At 37.2% G+C, this 15,679-nt stretch overlaps 2 protein-coding genes across 3 annotated transcripts; one reads left to right on the forward strand and one right to left on the reverse strand.

Moving 5' to 3' along the window:
- The first annotated feature begins 277 nt into the window (after window positions 1–277).
- Window positions 278–8,629, forward strand: PIG-O (phosphatidylinositol glycan anchor biosynthesis class O). 2 transcript variants are annotated; one of them, XM_028173692.2, is made up of 10 exons: window positions 285–978; window positions 1,051–1,180; window positions 1,980–2,201; window positions 2,418–2,441; window positions 2,867–3,117; window positions 3,192–3,343; window positions 3,419–4,440; window positions 4,867–5,058; window positions 6,481–6,620; window positions 7,167–8,629. In XM_028173692.2, the coding sequence occupies exons 1-10, from the start codon at window positions 436–438 to the stop codon at window positions 7,338–7,340; spliced, it is 2,850 nt and encodes a 949-aa protein (XP_028029493.2). In that variant the 5' UTR covers window positions 285–435; the 3' UTR covers window positions 7,341–8,629. The 2 variants fall into 2 exon arrangements, with proteins under 2 accessions (XP_028029499.2, XP_028029493.2); XM_028173698.2 differs by lacking the exon at window positions 2,418–2,441 and having other exon boundaries at window positions 278–978.
- A 24-nt stretch (window positions 8,630–8,653) lies between these two features.
- On the reverse strand, window positions 8,654–11,667 carry LOC114241971 (ATPase ASNA1 homolog). Its single transcript, XM_028172983.2, has 5 exons — window positions 11,456–11,667; window positions 11,280–11,385; window positions 10,693–10,878; window positions 10,017–10,154; window positions 8,654–9,354 (listed from the first exon to the last, which is right to left on the reverse strand). Exons 1-5 carry the CDS (start codon window positions 11,572–11,574, stop codon window positions 8,896–8,898), a joined length of 1,008 nt encoding a protein of 335 aa, XP_028028784.2. The 5' UTR covers window positions 11,575–11,667; the 3' UTR covers window positions 8,654–8,895.
- Window positions 11,668–15,679: the final 4,012 nt, after the last annotated feature.

A 15,679-nucleotide genomic window follows, 5' to 3' on the forward strand; every position in this document is an offset into this window, starting at 1 on the left:
GAAAATTAAAAAGTAGCTTTTATGGATCTTCCAAAAAGCTCACTGAAAAAGTCAACTCATATGATCTCATCTCATATCATTTCATTTCGTATTAGTGAATTAATGCCTCAAATTAATTATCTTCATCTCATTTCGCGTCATATAATTTTTCATGAAAGAGATTAAAATATGCATACAAAAAATTAGGCCTTATGATGTAACACATTCGCCTTTCCACTTGGAAAAGTGGAATTACTACTCAAGAACGTCAAATTCAATGTCAACATTGCCAAAAGTCATTAATCATTGTCAAACTCGAAAATTTTATTAAAAACAATTTAATTTTACGCATAGAATAATTAATTCGAATTAGTGTTGAATTGACAACATGATTAAGCTTGTATTTTCTAAATTTAATTTATAATCCTCAATTTAGTTACCCTTTAAAGTTCTATAATGAAAGAAAAATGGAATTTTATATTTTATTTGATATGGTTTTCATATTTGATAATGTCTGCTGTGCTGATGTTTGGTCATGGTTTCCTTCTTTCTCGAAAAACTATGAGTGATATTACAGAATGTCAGCATTTGGAAACATTCCACTGCAGTGGACGAGAAAGAGGGAACTCAAGTATTGAAGAATCGTGCACATTGGATGAGAAAATAAAACAAATTTTAAGCGTGACCGGCTCTCCGTTAATATGCGCTCCATCCCATGGAAGAGTTGTCGTTATTTTAGTAGACGCATTGAGGTATGACTTCACAGAATATGATGACAAACTAGAAAAGCCTTTACCCTACCAGAACAGGCTGCCAGTGATGCAAAGGACTCTTGAATTATGCCCCGATTGTGTGCGCCTGTTTCGTTTCATCGCAGACCCACCAACAACCACTCTTCAACGTGTTAAAGCTCTTGTAACTGGTTCACTTCCCACTTTCATCGATGCAAGCTCTAATTTTGCAGCTATGGAGTTGCAAGAAGATAACATCATAGATCAGGTACTTTTCTAGTAAACTGTATGAAATCTAATATGAAAAAACAAAATTCAGCTCACAAATCATTATTAACAGGTGGTGAATGCTGGACATCATGCAGTATTATTAGGAGATGACACTTGGTCGAGACTCATGCCAAGAAGATGGTTCCGGGCTCATACAATGTACTCATTCCACACTTGGGACCTTGACACTGTAGACATAGGTATTAAAATCTCGCTTTTATAGGCTTTGCTTGATGGCCTGATAGATGACATTTACCCTCCTTAAAGTAAGGAATGTACATAATATGCTGCCTGTATGTTATCAAGTTGTAGTATAGAAATCATAAAAGGTGACTAAAAACAATTCCTCAAGACTGATTAATGACAATGGTACATCAGTAACAAATCAGTTCATTGTGTGACTGTCTTTATGCAATCCGGACTTAGCAATCCTTTTATTAAAAGGAGAACAAGTACCCCCACTAATACACTATAGATATGAATGTTTGAGTTTAATGTTTAACCTTTTAATCCCAGATCTGTAACGACCCTACATCTTAAACGTCATTTCGGATCCTCCCGATCCAATAACGGTGCTTTTAGGTACCTCTAGCACTGGTCATCGTTCTCGTCGAACCCGTCGCTTGCGATGAAGGGCTCGGCGAGTAAATTAACTCACAGACACAGCCCACTGAGTTTCGCCGGATCTTCTCAGTGGGTCGCGTTTCGGATCCGGTGGTAGATTCTACGCAGGACGACTCTTGCTAGGGTTTGTGTTAGTAACAACGTCAGGTTTGAGCCCCGTGAGCTCACCTAATAGTACGGTTACGCTGACGTAGCCTTTTAAGGCTATCAGCTTAGGTAGGAAAATAAAACTTAAATGTAAATCCATTAATGAATTTGTAACCTTTCTGAATTAAACTTAGTTTAGTTTTTGTAGATCTAAGTGGCGGTCTAAACATGCATAATAGTGTAATAAACAAATGTTAACCCACTTCTTAATGGAATTTAATTTAACAGAAGTTGATTCAAAAATATATGATGAACTCAAAAAAGACGATTGGGATCTACTGGTAGCACATTATTTAGGAGTTGATCATGCCGGTCACAGGTATGGTCCAAACCATTCAGAAATGAAACGTAAATTGGATGAAACTAATGCAAGAATTGAGAAAATCATCAAAATTATACCTAAAGATGTCATCCTGTATGTTGTTGGAGACCACGGAATGACTGAATCAGGTATTTTATACACAATATAATTATTACAAGTATTTGATTTAAAAAGTATGAAAACATATTGACTATTATTATTATAAAACTATTGTCTCCTTGCAGAGTAAATTTTAAATTGTGATTTATTTTATAATCTCAATTATTATAGCTATATTTTTAACTTCATTTAAAATTCATTGTTGTTAAAATAATATGTAAATGTAAATTTTCATATTGTTCTAGTCTTACATGAAATGGACCACAAGGGTAGGTAGATTAGTGTTTGTGTCATTGTTAATGAAAATTTGTTATAGGTAGTTTGATTTTCATATGGTATTTTGGTTTGGCTAATGCATTGTGTTTGAAATTTTTGAATAACGATAGCTAGTTATATAACATAACTTTTTTTAAATCAACTAAGTTTGAAGTAACCATGTCTTAATAGATATGGTGGCAGGGGTACACTCTTATGTGTGTATATATGTGATGTGACAATGTGATGCTTCAGATCATAGAACCAGAAATAAAATTCTTGTAGAGGAAAGAGTAGGTCATGTGTAAAGTATATGTTGAGGGCTAGGTATACAAATAACACCAGGTAGGCAGTTAAATGTTTCCCTTTATTCGGCAATAAAAAAAAATTATCCAAGCTCTCTGAAACTTAATGTTAATGTTAAACTATTTTATACTAGGAGATCATGGTGGAGAGAGTAAGGCAGAAAGAACAGCTGCAATGTTTGCATATCGTGGTGCTGGATTTGGTGGTCAAAGCCCAGATATACAAACAGGAAGAGAAGTTCAACAGACTGATTTAGCGCCAACAATGAGTGCTGCTTTTGGTCGTCCACCGCCTGCACCATCCCTTGGCAACATTCTGTTTCCAGTACTGCCAAAAATGACCGTAGCCGAGACACTATTGCATTTAACTAACAGCCTGAAGCAGGTAACACGTTCTTAATACAGTTTTGCGGAAATCATTGTCTGTTTTTGTAGTCTACAAAAATGTAACCTTTGCAGGTTTCTCAATACTTGGTCCGTTACGGTGAAGAATCTCAACAAGTATCTTTAGATCGATTGGCGCATCTTATTAACGCGACAAGAGAACAGATAGAGAAAGCTGCAACGGTAAAGACTGAAGATGATCTCTCTATTTACGTTTCGAATGTTAGGTGAGTATGTTTATTGTATCATTATATCCTATATTTTGGGTGCACGTTTTAGCTAAAGGATTTTCTTTGTTTCAGATTGTTAATGGACAACGTGCGGATAGTTTTTCGGGAAGTTTGGGTTGAGTTTGACACAGTTTCAATGCTTAGAGCACTTTTGTTACTTATTCTGGTGATATTTTTTAATTGGTTGATTGTTGAAGGCATACCCATAGAACGTCTTCCAAATATTTTTGCAAGCACTTTCGTTTCTTGTGGCCTTATATCAATGGCTATTTGCGTTAGCGTATGTTACACGGTCTTTCATTTTGAACTGTTAGAAGATGTTCATCATGGCGTTATTTTAAGCACGGGCTTAATATCTAGTGCGTTGACTTGCGTTTTGGTGATCATGCATTGGGACGGTATTTCACAACGGTGGTATGAAGGGAGATCGCCAATTTACGAGAGATTTTCCCGAGGCGCCTTAATGGCCTCAGCTGCTGTACTATTATCTAATAGTTACATTATAGAAGAAGGAGCTGAGTTATCTTTTCTAGCGTTATCGGTATTGGGCACGATTGCTTGGAATATTGGGACGATTAAGGCTTTCACTTTGTGGCTGGCTTTCGGAGCCACATTAGTAATTAGTAGATCGTATAGGGGATGTAGAGAGGAACAAGGAGATTGTTGGACTTCAGTAGGTGTTGGCTCAACTGGACAGGCTTCCCGGACAGCGTTAGTAATGGCTTTAGGTTCAATGGCAGCCGTGGTTGCAATAGCGAGACGACATGTCGGTTGGCGCGGTCATGGTGTCGTCTTAGCTGGTTTGTTTGCATGCGCCCATTGGGCCCTCGGTTGGGGGGCTTTAGGTTCGCCCAGCAGATCAAGACAACTAGCCCGTGGATCATGGCTGATATTGGGATCGATGTTCGTTTTGCTTTGGAAAAGGGAAAGGTTTGGAGCAATACTGCCGTTAATTGTGTGCAGTTTACTCTTCTTCATTGCCAACGCCCTTGTTCTTGGTGCGTCTTTTGCTCCGTCTGCCGCTTTAGGACTATTGGCTGGATATTTGGCTCTTAACGTTGTTTCTATGATGAAGAATGGGAACTCTAAATTCTGTGAGTATTTTAAAAGCGTTACTATTCTTACTGTAAGTTGAATCATTGTAATAATTTCTAATCACGTCCTTACAGATCCATCAGATCCAATAACCTTTGCATTAGACGCCTTCAGCTCTAACACTAGGAGCAGGCTTAGGGCCCCCCGTAACCGTACTCGTCGAGCTCGACAAAGAGGTCGACGTGCATCGTAACCCATGCATCAGCTCGCCGAGTTTCTCCCCGAATCTTCTCAGCGGGTCGCGATTCCGATCCGGTAGTAGATTCATTCGCGAAGCAGTTGCTCTTGAGTAGTTAGGTCTCCTTCGGAAGCGCTCGGGCTGCTGTTAGCAAGTCCCACCTGTCCTGGTGAAACTGGAAAGGCCTCCGGGCCACCAGTAATCCTTCAATCATAAAAAAGAAGAATAATAATTTGTGAATTTTCAGCATTATCAACTCGATGCAGCTCGAGTGTGGCGTGCATGTGGGCTCTGCTGGCGTCTTACCAATTTTATGGAACGGGCCACCATGCCACGTTGGGCCACGTACGATGGGCCCCGGCCTTCCACGCCGGTGATCCCAACTACCTCCCTATTGGACCTTTTGTTACCGGTGCTCTTGTCTCCTTGGAATTATTTGGTGAGTGGAATAAGATCAACAGTGAAAGAGTAAGCGGATACCTTAACTAATCGATATAGAGTAATATCAATCTAAATTATAATTCTCAACATTCTTTTTACAATAAATTGTGTGTTCAAAGTACGTAAGCAATTTTGCAGGTACGTTACGAAATAATGCGGTAGAAGATAAGGACATCTTATCATTGGACTAGGCCGTACATGTGACACCAAATTTGATATCTAATCTAGGCACTTGAAAACATGAAATTAAATGTACACATGCATGTTTCATTATTGTTAATGCGACTTTGAACGTAATTTTCTAAATACCTTATGCGCATAGATATACGGTTGAAATTCCGGCTGCATTATATTATAACCGGAATGATTGCTGCAGAAATAGGTAGGGGCTTACAATTGGCCCTAACATTCGTAATCTGTGGTTCAATAAAAGACGTTATGTTATACTGGGAATGTAAGGGAAAGAAAAGGGCTTAGCCCTTAAGTCACTCGCACGATTGCAGAAATAGGTAGGGGCTTACAATTGACCCTAACATTCGTAATCTGTGGTTCAATAAAAGACGTTAGGTTATACTGGGAATGTAAGGGAAAGGAAAGGGCTTAGCCCTTAAGTCTCTCGCACGATTTTGGTCAAGCTGGAAAGGCCTTCGGGCTGCCAGCATCTTTCCACCCCAAAAACAACGATGATAATTGAATGTACCACCTGAATATCTGTGGAGAACAATATATGTGATTTGACCACTGTCTTATTGATTTAACACACTCGTGTGTGTGTATTTGAATTTTGTGATTAATTTCAAAATAAATTTCCCATAAAATTTGGAACATGGATTCTGAAACAAAAAGTTCTACGTACTAACTTTCTATATTTATTTATTTATTTCTGTTATTTTCTTGATAGGCATATTTCTGAAGTTCCGGTTTGATTTGATTAAGGACATTAATCAATTTCTACGTTTTGACTTAGATCTTTTCTTGTTTATTTGTTTTAAAATGTTTTTGAAGTTATACTTCTTTAGGCGCGTTATGAAAAATTGATGAGAGTGAAATTTTACGATGCGTGCGCACCGTGACACAAAATTAACAGAATGAAGTTGCCCACTAAATCGCTCATTACAATACGACCGATGTAACTTGGCGAGTCTGAATATAGCCGCAAGTGAACTTTCCGAACCGTACCGAGAATTACCGAATTTATACGATGTCAAGAAAAGGGATGTCCAATATGCGTGTTTGAGGATGTTGTTTTCGATTCGATCGATTTTTTTTTCAAATTGATTAAATTTTAAATAAAAAAAAAGAAATAAAAAAAATAAAAAAGTATAACTTCTTACGCGTACATAAGTACACGCACCCTTTTTTTCATAATAGGCATATCTCTGAAGTTCTAGTTTGATTTAACTAAGGACATTAATCGTAGGTATGCCATTTATGTTCGGTGCCGCGGTTCCCTTGCTCGCGCTGTGGGGACGCAACGGTGCGGCCGCGGCGGGTCCCAGGACACAGATGGCGGCTGTCTTCACATTGTGCCTCAAGTTTGGATTGTGTTTTGCTGTCAGAGTAAGTATTTTTTTCTTTTAAAAAAAATAGTAATTGGTATTAATTTCAATTTGATACCCGCGTGGATCCGTTACCAAGAAAAGCGATTTAAAATGTCGAACAGTCACGAAAAAAAATGTATATTTAAATCCCGATACCCTGAAATCGACAAATGTATTCTGCAACTTTATGATCTTATTTACATAATTTTCACATTTCAACGGATCAACCCGTGGTGGTACCTACCCATGCGGACTCACAAGATGTCCTACCACCAGTAATTACCCAAATTATAATTTTGCCGGTTTGATTTTTATTACACGATGTTATTCCTTCACCGTGGAAGTCAATCGTGAACATTTGTTATGTACGTATTTCTTTAGAAAAAATGGTACCCGCCTGCGGAATTTGAACACCGGTGCACAACGAACCGGTGCAACCGAACAACAGATACGAATGCACCGGACGTCTTATCCTTTAGGCCACGACGACTTTCTACGAAGTTTCTATTTTTGCTCGTTTTATGAAGTATCCAGTCATTGCTATACTTTTTTTTTACTCCGTCAGGTGTTCATGAGTGCATTATCGGCTACAATACACTGTCGCCACTTAATGATATGGGGCGTGTTCACACCGAAGCTCTTGTTCGAGAGTGGGGCTTGTGCGGCCGCTCTGCTCGGTACCGTGGTGGGGGCCACGCTGACGGCCTGGCACGTACCTACACAGATTAAGCCCAGTTGACAAAAGCGCAGCTGATAACAACGAGAAGCTTGTCGTATTCAAATCGAAGACTCAATATTTTACTACAGATAATAAAAAGTACAAAATTATAGATATTCCCTTTGAGAAGTGAAGCTTCTTGTTTTTATAGATGTCTTGATGGAATCTCGGAACACGGTTTCATAGAATGTGTAAGAAAATGTAATAGTATTACAGTACGGATGCAAGCAATTGTTATAGTGCCTTATTTATTATTTGTTGGTAGGTTCAAAGCTGTACCGAGTTTGGATTGGCTTGAATTAAATAAGAATTTTACGATAAAGCGGGACCGAAAATGATTAGTCTGTTAAGACTATCTCACTGAGTCAGTACTATAAAAACTGAGACCTTAGAACTCATATCTCAAGGTTGGTGGCGGCATTTGCCTTGTAGATGTCTATTGGCTCCGGCAACCACTTAGCACCAGGTAGGCCGTGAGCTCGTCCACCCATCTAAGCAATAAAAACAAAAGTATGTATTATTACTTAAGGTCTTTTATAATAGTTTCGCCTTGTTTATAACCGAATGAAATGTTCTGAGATTTCATTATTAGATGAATTCACGAACTGTTTTTATTTATATTTATAATTTATGAGATTTCAGCATTATAGGTTTATGTCTTGAAGACATTATAAATGGTGTTTTGTTATGGCGTTTTTTTATTCATACGTTGTATACAAGTTTGTGAGTTTTGATGTTCCAACATTGTTTAATTAATAGACTGTTTAATGTTCTTATTTCTTAATGTATTCGTTGTAGATTTGTAAAATTTTTAGATATATTGAATTTGCTATGTTACTGTTTATCTCAATAATATATGCAAAAAGTTAAAGAAAATCGTTACTGTTGGTATATAAAATATAATTAAGATATTGTTCAAATTGAAAGTTAAATAAAAGAAAATGTAGGCATAATAATATGTAGGTGTGGATGCATTTAATAATTTTTGATTCATATAAAAACCGAACAAACACTGCCAAAATGTTTCAAAGCGCTTGTTACGCGATATAGTTTATTTCATTGAAATTTTGTGTCTTAAAAAATTATAGGTTAAAATTAATAAAAATTTTAGTCCACATTAGAGTGAAATGAATGTAGATTTTTAAATAATTGCTTATTTCAAGTGTAATGAAAAGCAATACGCTACGTGCTGCACTTTTACTGTAAGATGTTAAATTTGGTATTAATTAGATTAGTAAATTTAAAATTCTCGTATTGTTTTTACTCAGTTGTTTAAAGTTTACTAATTTTAATAAATTTAATGAAACTAATGGGAGTCTTAATTTAAAACACAATTCTAATAATACATATATTAAATTTTATTTCTGAATACTATACATTTATAAATAGTTGACAATGCTGAAACATTTAAATATCTTATTTCTGTGAAGCCGAAAAGTTGAAAAAAATAGTCACAGCTATATTTCACTTGTAATGTGAAAGCACCCATACCAATAATTTGTATTTAACATCACCATCAAATAGAACATGTTCGTAATAATAACGTCCTTAACATTGGTGATGGAAAGTATAGGTTTCACGTGGAGGATGTAGGAGGATCGTAAGGCTTCACGAGAAGTTCTGAAAATGCATTTACAGCGGAAGCTCCTCGGACTTCCTTTTCCAGCAACGGTAGCTTAGTCACATGGAAGTCTTCATACAAGTCTGCAATTTGCTCCAGATATTTTTCTTGGACCTTATGCCTGGCTGCACATAGTTCACAAGGAGCAGATGAACGAAGCAGCAACTGATTAACGATAATATTATGTGTATCTATTCCACATCGTGTTAATTCTTGAACTAAACGTTCGGTTTCGTAAAGCGATAGGAACTCGGCGATACAAACACACACAAATGTAGTTTGATTTGGGTCTTTGAACTGTGCATTCACTTGTCTGATAACTGATAACATCTCATCCATTTTGTTGCTGAACATGTCCGAGTTGAAATCTGCTAGTCCAAACAGTGACGCAATTTGATTGATGAAGGGGGCAACCTGAAAATATTAGATAAAACATTAGAACCTACATTTTTGTGACGAGGCATGCTGAAATTGATGATATTATTTTTAAAATCAACAATTATTTAGAAAATGGGTCTGCTCTTATTAAAAAAAAAAATGAAATTCAAATGAAGTTTAAATATAAAGGTGAAAAAAGTGGTAAAAAAAAAAAAAGTCAGTCGAAAGTTTTTCACTTTAAATTTTCTATAATCAAATTCCAATAAAAGTGAAATGTTATACTGAACAATACATTTTTAAAATCATGAATTTGTAGATAACTATTTGGTTTTGACCTAGTTACTAGTTTTGATAGTACACTAGCTGTAACCGTCCGCTTCACTGGCCATTTAAAATTAACATTATTATTTCTCACCCCCACAAACATTCTCACGCCCCGCAACTGGTGTAGGGAGTCCCAACATTCATATAAATATTAGCCTATCCATTAAGTACACGTATTTTCTACATGAATATCAAGTTTCAAATCAATCAGATTCATGGTACAGTAGTTATAACGGAATATCCGTAAAAACCACTGTAGATTTATATATTATTAGTATAGATTTTATAGTTTTTATGGTATAAATAGTTAATTATTATGGTAGTCTCAGATGTATATGAAATGTGGCACACAAATATCAGAGATAAGTAAGTACCTTTGACTTCAAACGCATCAGCTTGCCGAGACCTCGTTCTACAACTTGCGGGAATGATAGAAGTCTGAGAGTATGTCCAGTCGGTGCAGTATCGAACACTACAGCACTAAAGTTCATGCCTTTTACTAGTTTCATCACCTGAAAATTTTCGAAAAGTTTTATTTAAACACATTCTTTAGTAACTTTATTGTGTGTTGCTGATACTTGCTTGACTCAAGTGTTAATTTTATTTACGAACAGTCATCACATTATGGATTATGCAGTTATTGATGTTCACAGTAACTATTAAGTGAATGAGGCCACCTTTGATATATTTGTCAAACTTTCCATTGCATTTCTGAACATGGCAGAAATAACACAAGTTCTTTAAGTAGCTACTTAGTTTGTCTTTGTTGTTATATGATGCATGGAACAGCATTTACCATAATGTGAAAGAGATAATATGATATATTATTACATTGGAATTAAATTGGAATCTTCTTTGGATTAACAGTTTTATTTTAAATTGATTAACCATTATTTTGGTTATATAAATAATACAGCAAGCAAATTCACAAAGTGGGAGGAGACTGTATGCTGGAATTTAACAATATATAACTATTGAATACCTCATAATAATGCTTCATATTGTAATAATGTAATATGAATGCCAACATTTAATAATACATAACTATACCTCAGCATAGCTCATAGCCTCATCAATACCAGGAAAAGCTCCAACAATCTCTTGCATGACACCCTTGCCCAATCTCATAGCCTCAGATTCTCCTTCAAAATATTCTTCAGGCAGCTCTGTTAATCCAACATTCGGATCAATCTCCATAGCGAATAGGTTGTCAAACCCTTTAACCTTTGTTGGTACCTGAAATAGTATAGAGTTAATAATTACTTATTATTTTGATGATATTGGATGTGGTCTCTGAATTCCTTATTACAGAAACTAACTTTTGTGGAAAAAAAATACTAAGTTGTCCTATTAAAAATATTAGTCAAAATTTCACATTAAACTGAATTGTAACAATTGAGCCGTGAAATTGAAGTTAAATATTCAAGAAATTCTAATGCACAATTCACTAATTGTTTGTCTAAGCTATATCGTTGCACATAGATTAGATTGTTTTGTTTATCAGGGTTATATGTATTAAACAACTTACGGTTTCGCAATCTCCATTAACAGTTTATTGATAAATTAAATTTATGAAAAACAAACCTACGTTATTACTTCTTAATTGCTTAAAACAATACGATAAATATTAAACGTACTTTAGAAAATTTCTGGTCGAATGCATCAGATATATTGTGGGCAGGATCAGTTGATATGATTAACACAGATTCGCGAACTTTCGACAGCTGAACTGCGAGACTGCAACTAAATAACAAAAAAACAAATTAGTTAAATAAATAATTTTAGGATATCTACAATTACGTGGTTTAAATACCTGCACGTAGTTTTCCCAACTCCGCCTTTCCCTCCAACGAAAATCCACCTTAACGACTTTTGATCGATAACATTTTTCAACGAAGGTTCTAGTGGTTCAAAATCTTTAGTATCTTCCATAATTGACGATTTGTAAATTAAAATTTATTAAAAATTTACATATGCCTTGACGAGTAAATCTGAAATGAATGAATGATAACAAGCGTCAAAGGCAAAGCAGAGATAATCAGACAGGTCGAATGAAAGATTGGATTTCCATCACAGGTAAAATATAATACTACGTTCAGAAACTCCGGACATTTAAAAGACACTTAACGACACTTAGAAAACTTAAAAGATATTTGAATTAACAAAATTACACCACTAGGACGTGGTTTTTAGGAGTTGCGACTATTGAAATAATCGTGACCTACAGGATCAAATGCCCAGCGTGCTGGGCGTTTTATGATTTTTTTTTTTTTTAATTGCTTAGTTGGGAGGATGAGCCCATAGTCCACCTGGTGTTGAGTGGTTACTGGAGCCCATAGACATCTACGACGTAAATGCGCCACCCACTTTGAGATATAAGTACTAAGGTCTCAAGTATAGTTACAACGGCTGCCCCACCCTTCAAACCGAAACGCATTACTGCTTTACAGCAGAAATAGGCAGGATGGTGGGCAAATTATAATTTACAAATAATATGTCCGTTTCGTAGGACGTATTAAAACTCCACGACTAGGTACTACAATCCTGCCAATTTTTAAGAGAAGTATTCACGTGTTCCAGTATTGTATTATATTACTAGTGGGACAGCCTTGATGGAATTCTATTGAAACTCTATTTAAAATTTCAAGGCGAATAACAGCATCACAGTCATGGCGATCGTTACGGGCGAGAGCATCTTTATTTCCTTTCTGATGGCTAATGCAATGAGGAATGGAATTTGATTTTCTTCGAAGTCTGATTTTCTGATCTCTAAAAAAAGTTGAAGGCTTGACACTGGTGACGAGGTTCATCCTCACCACTTTTTACATTTACTTCATCGTTCCTTCTTAGGTTCAAACTTATACCGGATTTCCCTCGGACTTTGAAAAACGGACAGTGAAAAAATTTCCCATGGAAAAGGTGCGTGCTTCTATTGATAACTGGCCTCAACGTTTAAAGGACTGTATTGCAGCTAATGTAGACCACTTCGAATTAGCTTTTTACACTTTAAATTGTTTTATATTTATGTATTAAACTAACACACTGTATAAGTAGTAAATGCTATTTGCCATAGAATATTTTTTGTTTTCCTTTGTAACAGTATTTATGGCCAGACTAAGTATATAGATGATGGATGAAACGCTCTTGGTCTTCCTTTTGTGAAGGAGTTAATTGACTATTGCTACAAATGATCTGATTCTTAATTTAAATCCTTAAATCTAATTATTCCTTTGTTGAGCGTGGAAGTCCTTTGTGATCTTATTAAGAGTTATTAGTTAGTTATTAGTAGTAAGTTATTAGTAGTAAGTTATTAATAGTAAGTTATTAGTAGTATATTATTGTTTTATAAATTGGTGTTTGAGTGAGAATTAAACGAACTTCAACTAATAACTTTTTTCACTTTTGTATGGACACGCTTATAGTAATAACGTTTTTTTATTACGAACAGTTTTGTCTATCATCATCATCATCATTCTTTCCTATTACCCTCTGCTGGGGTGTAGGGCTCGAATCAAATTTTTCCATTTATATCGGTCTTGGGCAGTCTGTTCTAGCTCCTCCCATGTCATGCCCAAGAGCTCCTGCTCCACCGAGCGACGCCAAGTTGTTCTGGGGCGGCCTCTCTTCCTTTTGCCAGACACTTTCCAGGTCAGTGCTCTCTTTGATAGGTGGGTATCGGGCTTTCTCAAAGTGTGACCAATCCAATGCCAGTTCCGCGTAAGGATCTCCTTCTCCATTGGTGTCTGCTTAGTGATCCTCCACAGCTCTTTGTTAGTGATCTTCTCAGGCCAAAAGATTTTCAAAATCTGACGCAGCCACTTATTCACAAACACTTGAAGTTTTTTGATAAAGTCCTTGCGAACAAACCAAGTTTCGCTCCCGTACAGCAATACATACTTTACATTTGAGTTGAAGATCCTCACCTTTGTTCGTCTTGTTAAGGTTGAGGAACTCCACACTGGCCTAAGTTGACTAAACGCGGCTCTGGCTTTATTTATGCGAGCCGCAATGTCTGCCTCGGTGCCTCCCCTATCGTCCACAATGCTGCCCAGGTAACAGAAGCTTCCCACCCGCTCGATGTGCCTGCCTTTGATCGACATAGGAGCCGAATCGGTGGTATTTATGCGCTTTTCTTTTGTTTTTGAGAAATGAATACGCAGCCCTACCTTTTCAGCTTCATCTACTAGATCATCTGCTTTGTTTTGTAGCTGCTGCCGATTGGTTGCTAGGAGGCAAATGTCATCAGCAAAGTCGATGTCCTCAAGGTCTTCATCCGTGGTCCAAGGCAGTCCTTGTCAGCATTTACAGGTGACTCTGCGCATCACATCATCAAGCACCATTATAAACAGCAGGGGAGACAGCAAGCAACCTTGCTTGACGCCTGCGGTGACCACGATATTATCCGTGAGTTTTCCCCTGTGAAGCACTCTACACGACGATCCATAGTAAGGCGCTTTTATGACATTTATGAACTTGTCGGGCACGCCTTTTTTCTTCAAAACAGTCCAAATGCTGGACCAACTGACACAGTCAAAGGCCTTTTCGAAGTCGATAAACAATGTGAAAACTTCACACTGCATCTCCTGATATTGTTCTAGGATAATTCGTAAAAGGTTTATTTGGTCCGAGCATGATCGTCCTGGTCTAAACCCTGCCTGCTCTTCTCTGAGCTCACTGTCAACCACTTTGGCCATCCTCATCAGCAAAATTTTCGCGAGAACTTTTGAACATATTGGTAGCAGGCTTATACCCCTCCAGTTGACACACGAGGAAAGGTCACCCTTTTTTGGCAGTTTCACGATAACGCTTTCCTTCCACGATGCTGGTATGTATTCCTGCTCCCAAATACATGATAGCAGCGGGTGTAGAATCTGGGTAGTGAGATTAACATCCGCCTTCAGTACTTCAGCCGTAATGCCATCGCCACCGGGAGTCTTGCCAGATTTTAGAGATGTGATTGCCTTTTTAATCTCGGTTACGACTGGAGGGCCCACTTCAATATCGAGTAGTTTCTGAGAAGGCTCGTGCCCAACGCTAGTCACCGTGGGCCGAGCTTCGAAGACCTTAGCAAAGTGCTCACGCCATCCAACCAGTTGTTGCTCTAAGGTAACCAGTAGATTTCCGGCGTCATCCCTCAGTGGCTTATCAGCGATTGGTTTATTGCAGAGAATTTTTGCTGATTTATGTAACTCTGACATGTTTCCAGAATATGCCGCCAGCTCTGCTGTCTGTGCTATAGCTTCGGTCCAAGTTCGTTTGTCTCTCTTTAGGTTGAGTTTGATCTTTGACTCACAAATGTAGTACTCATAAGCTAGTTCTTCTTGGGCTTCCAGAGTTTGTGCAGAGTTGATCTGCTCTTTCTTTTGCTGCCTTGCCTGGATCATGTCCCAAGTGGTTCCTGAGATCCATTTCTTTTTAGGCGTGCATTTTTAACCAAGCACAGACTGGCAGCTCTCACGGAATGCGCCTCTAACAGACTCCCAATGATCTTCGATAGTCCCTTCTTCAAAGCTAATGTTAACAGTACGATTACGGAGGTCGTCTTGGAAATTTTGTTTTGTGGTTGGATTGGACAGTTTTGTCTAGTTAGTTAATATTTTATTATTTGATATTTTATTCTGAATCTAATCATTTAATCTAAAATAAATGCTAACAAATATTATTAGCCAAAAATAAATACAATATGAAAAAAAAAAACGTTCGATACGGTAATCGGATTTGTGTGCTTAGTGCGAGTTTTTTAACGTTCTCGATAGCGTAAAAGTTAGCTGAAATTTGTATGCACCTGGAACAGTGCGCCTAGCGGCAAACATAGGCAAGCGTTCCAACTCCATATACAAATTTAACTTAACTTTTACGCTATCGAGAACGTTAAAAAACTCGCACTAAGCACACTGATCTGGAAAAATTTAGCCAGAAGGAAATCAATTCTTAATTTTCGCCTTTCCAATTAATAATATCAGCTTGCATTCTGCATGTTGCACATTGCGCAAGCCTTAGTGCGCACTATACAGCTGCGCACAGGAATTGCAATCAA

This window comes from Bombyx mandarina, chromosome 19, assembly GCF_030267445.1.
Source record: "Bombyx mandarina strain Sakado chromosome 19, ASM3026744v2".
Lineage (NCBI taxonomy): Eukaryota > Metazoa > Arthropoda > Insecta > Lepidoptera > Bombycidae > Bombyx > Bombyx mandarina.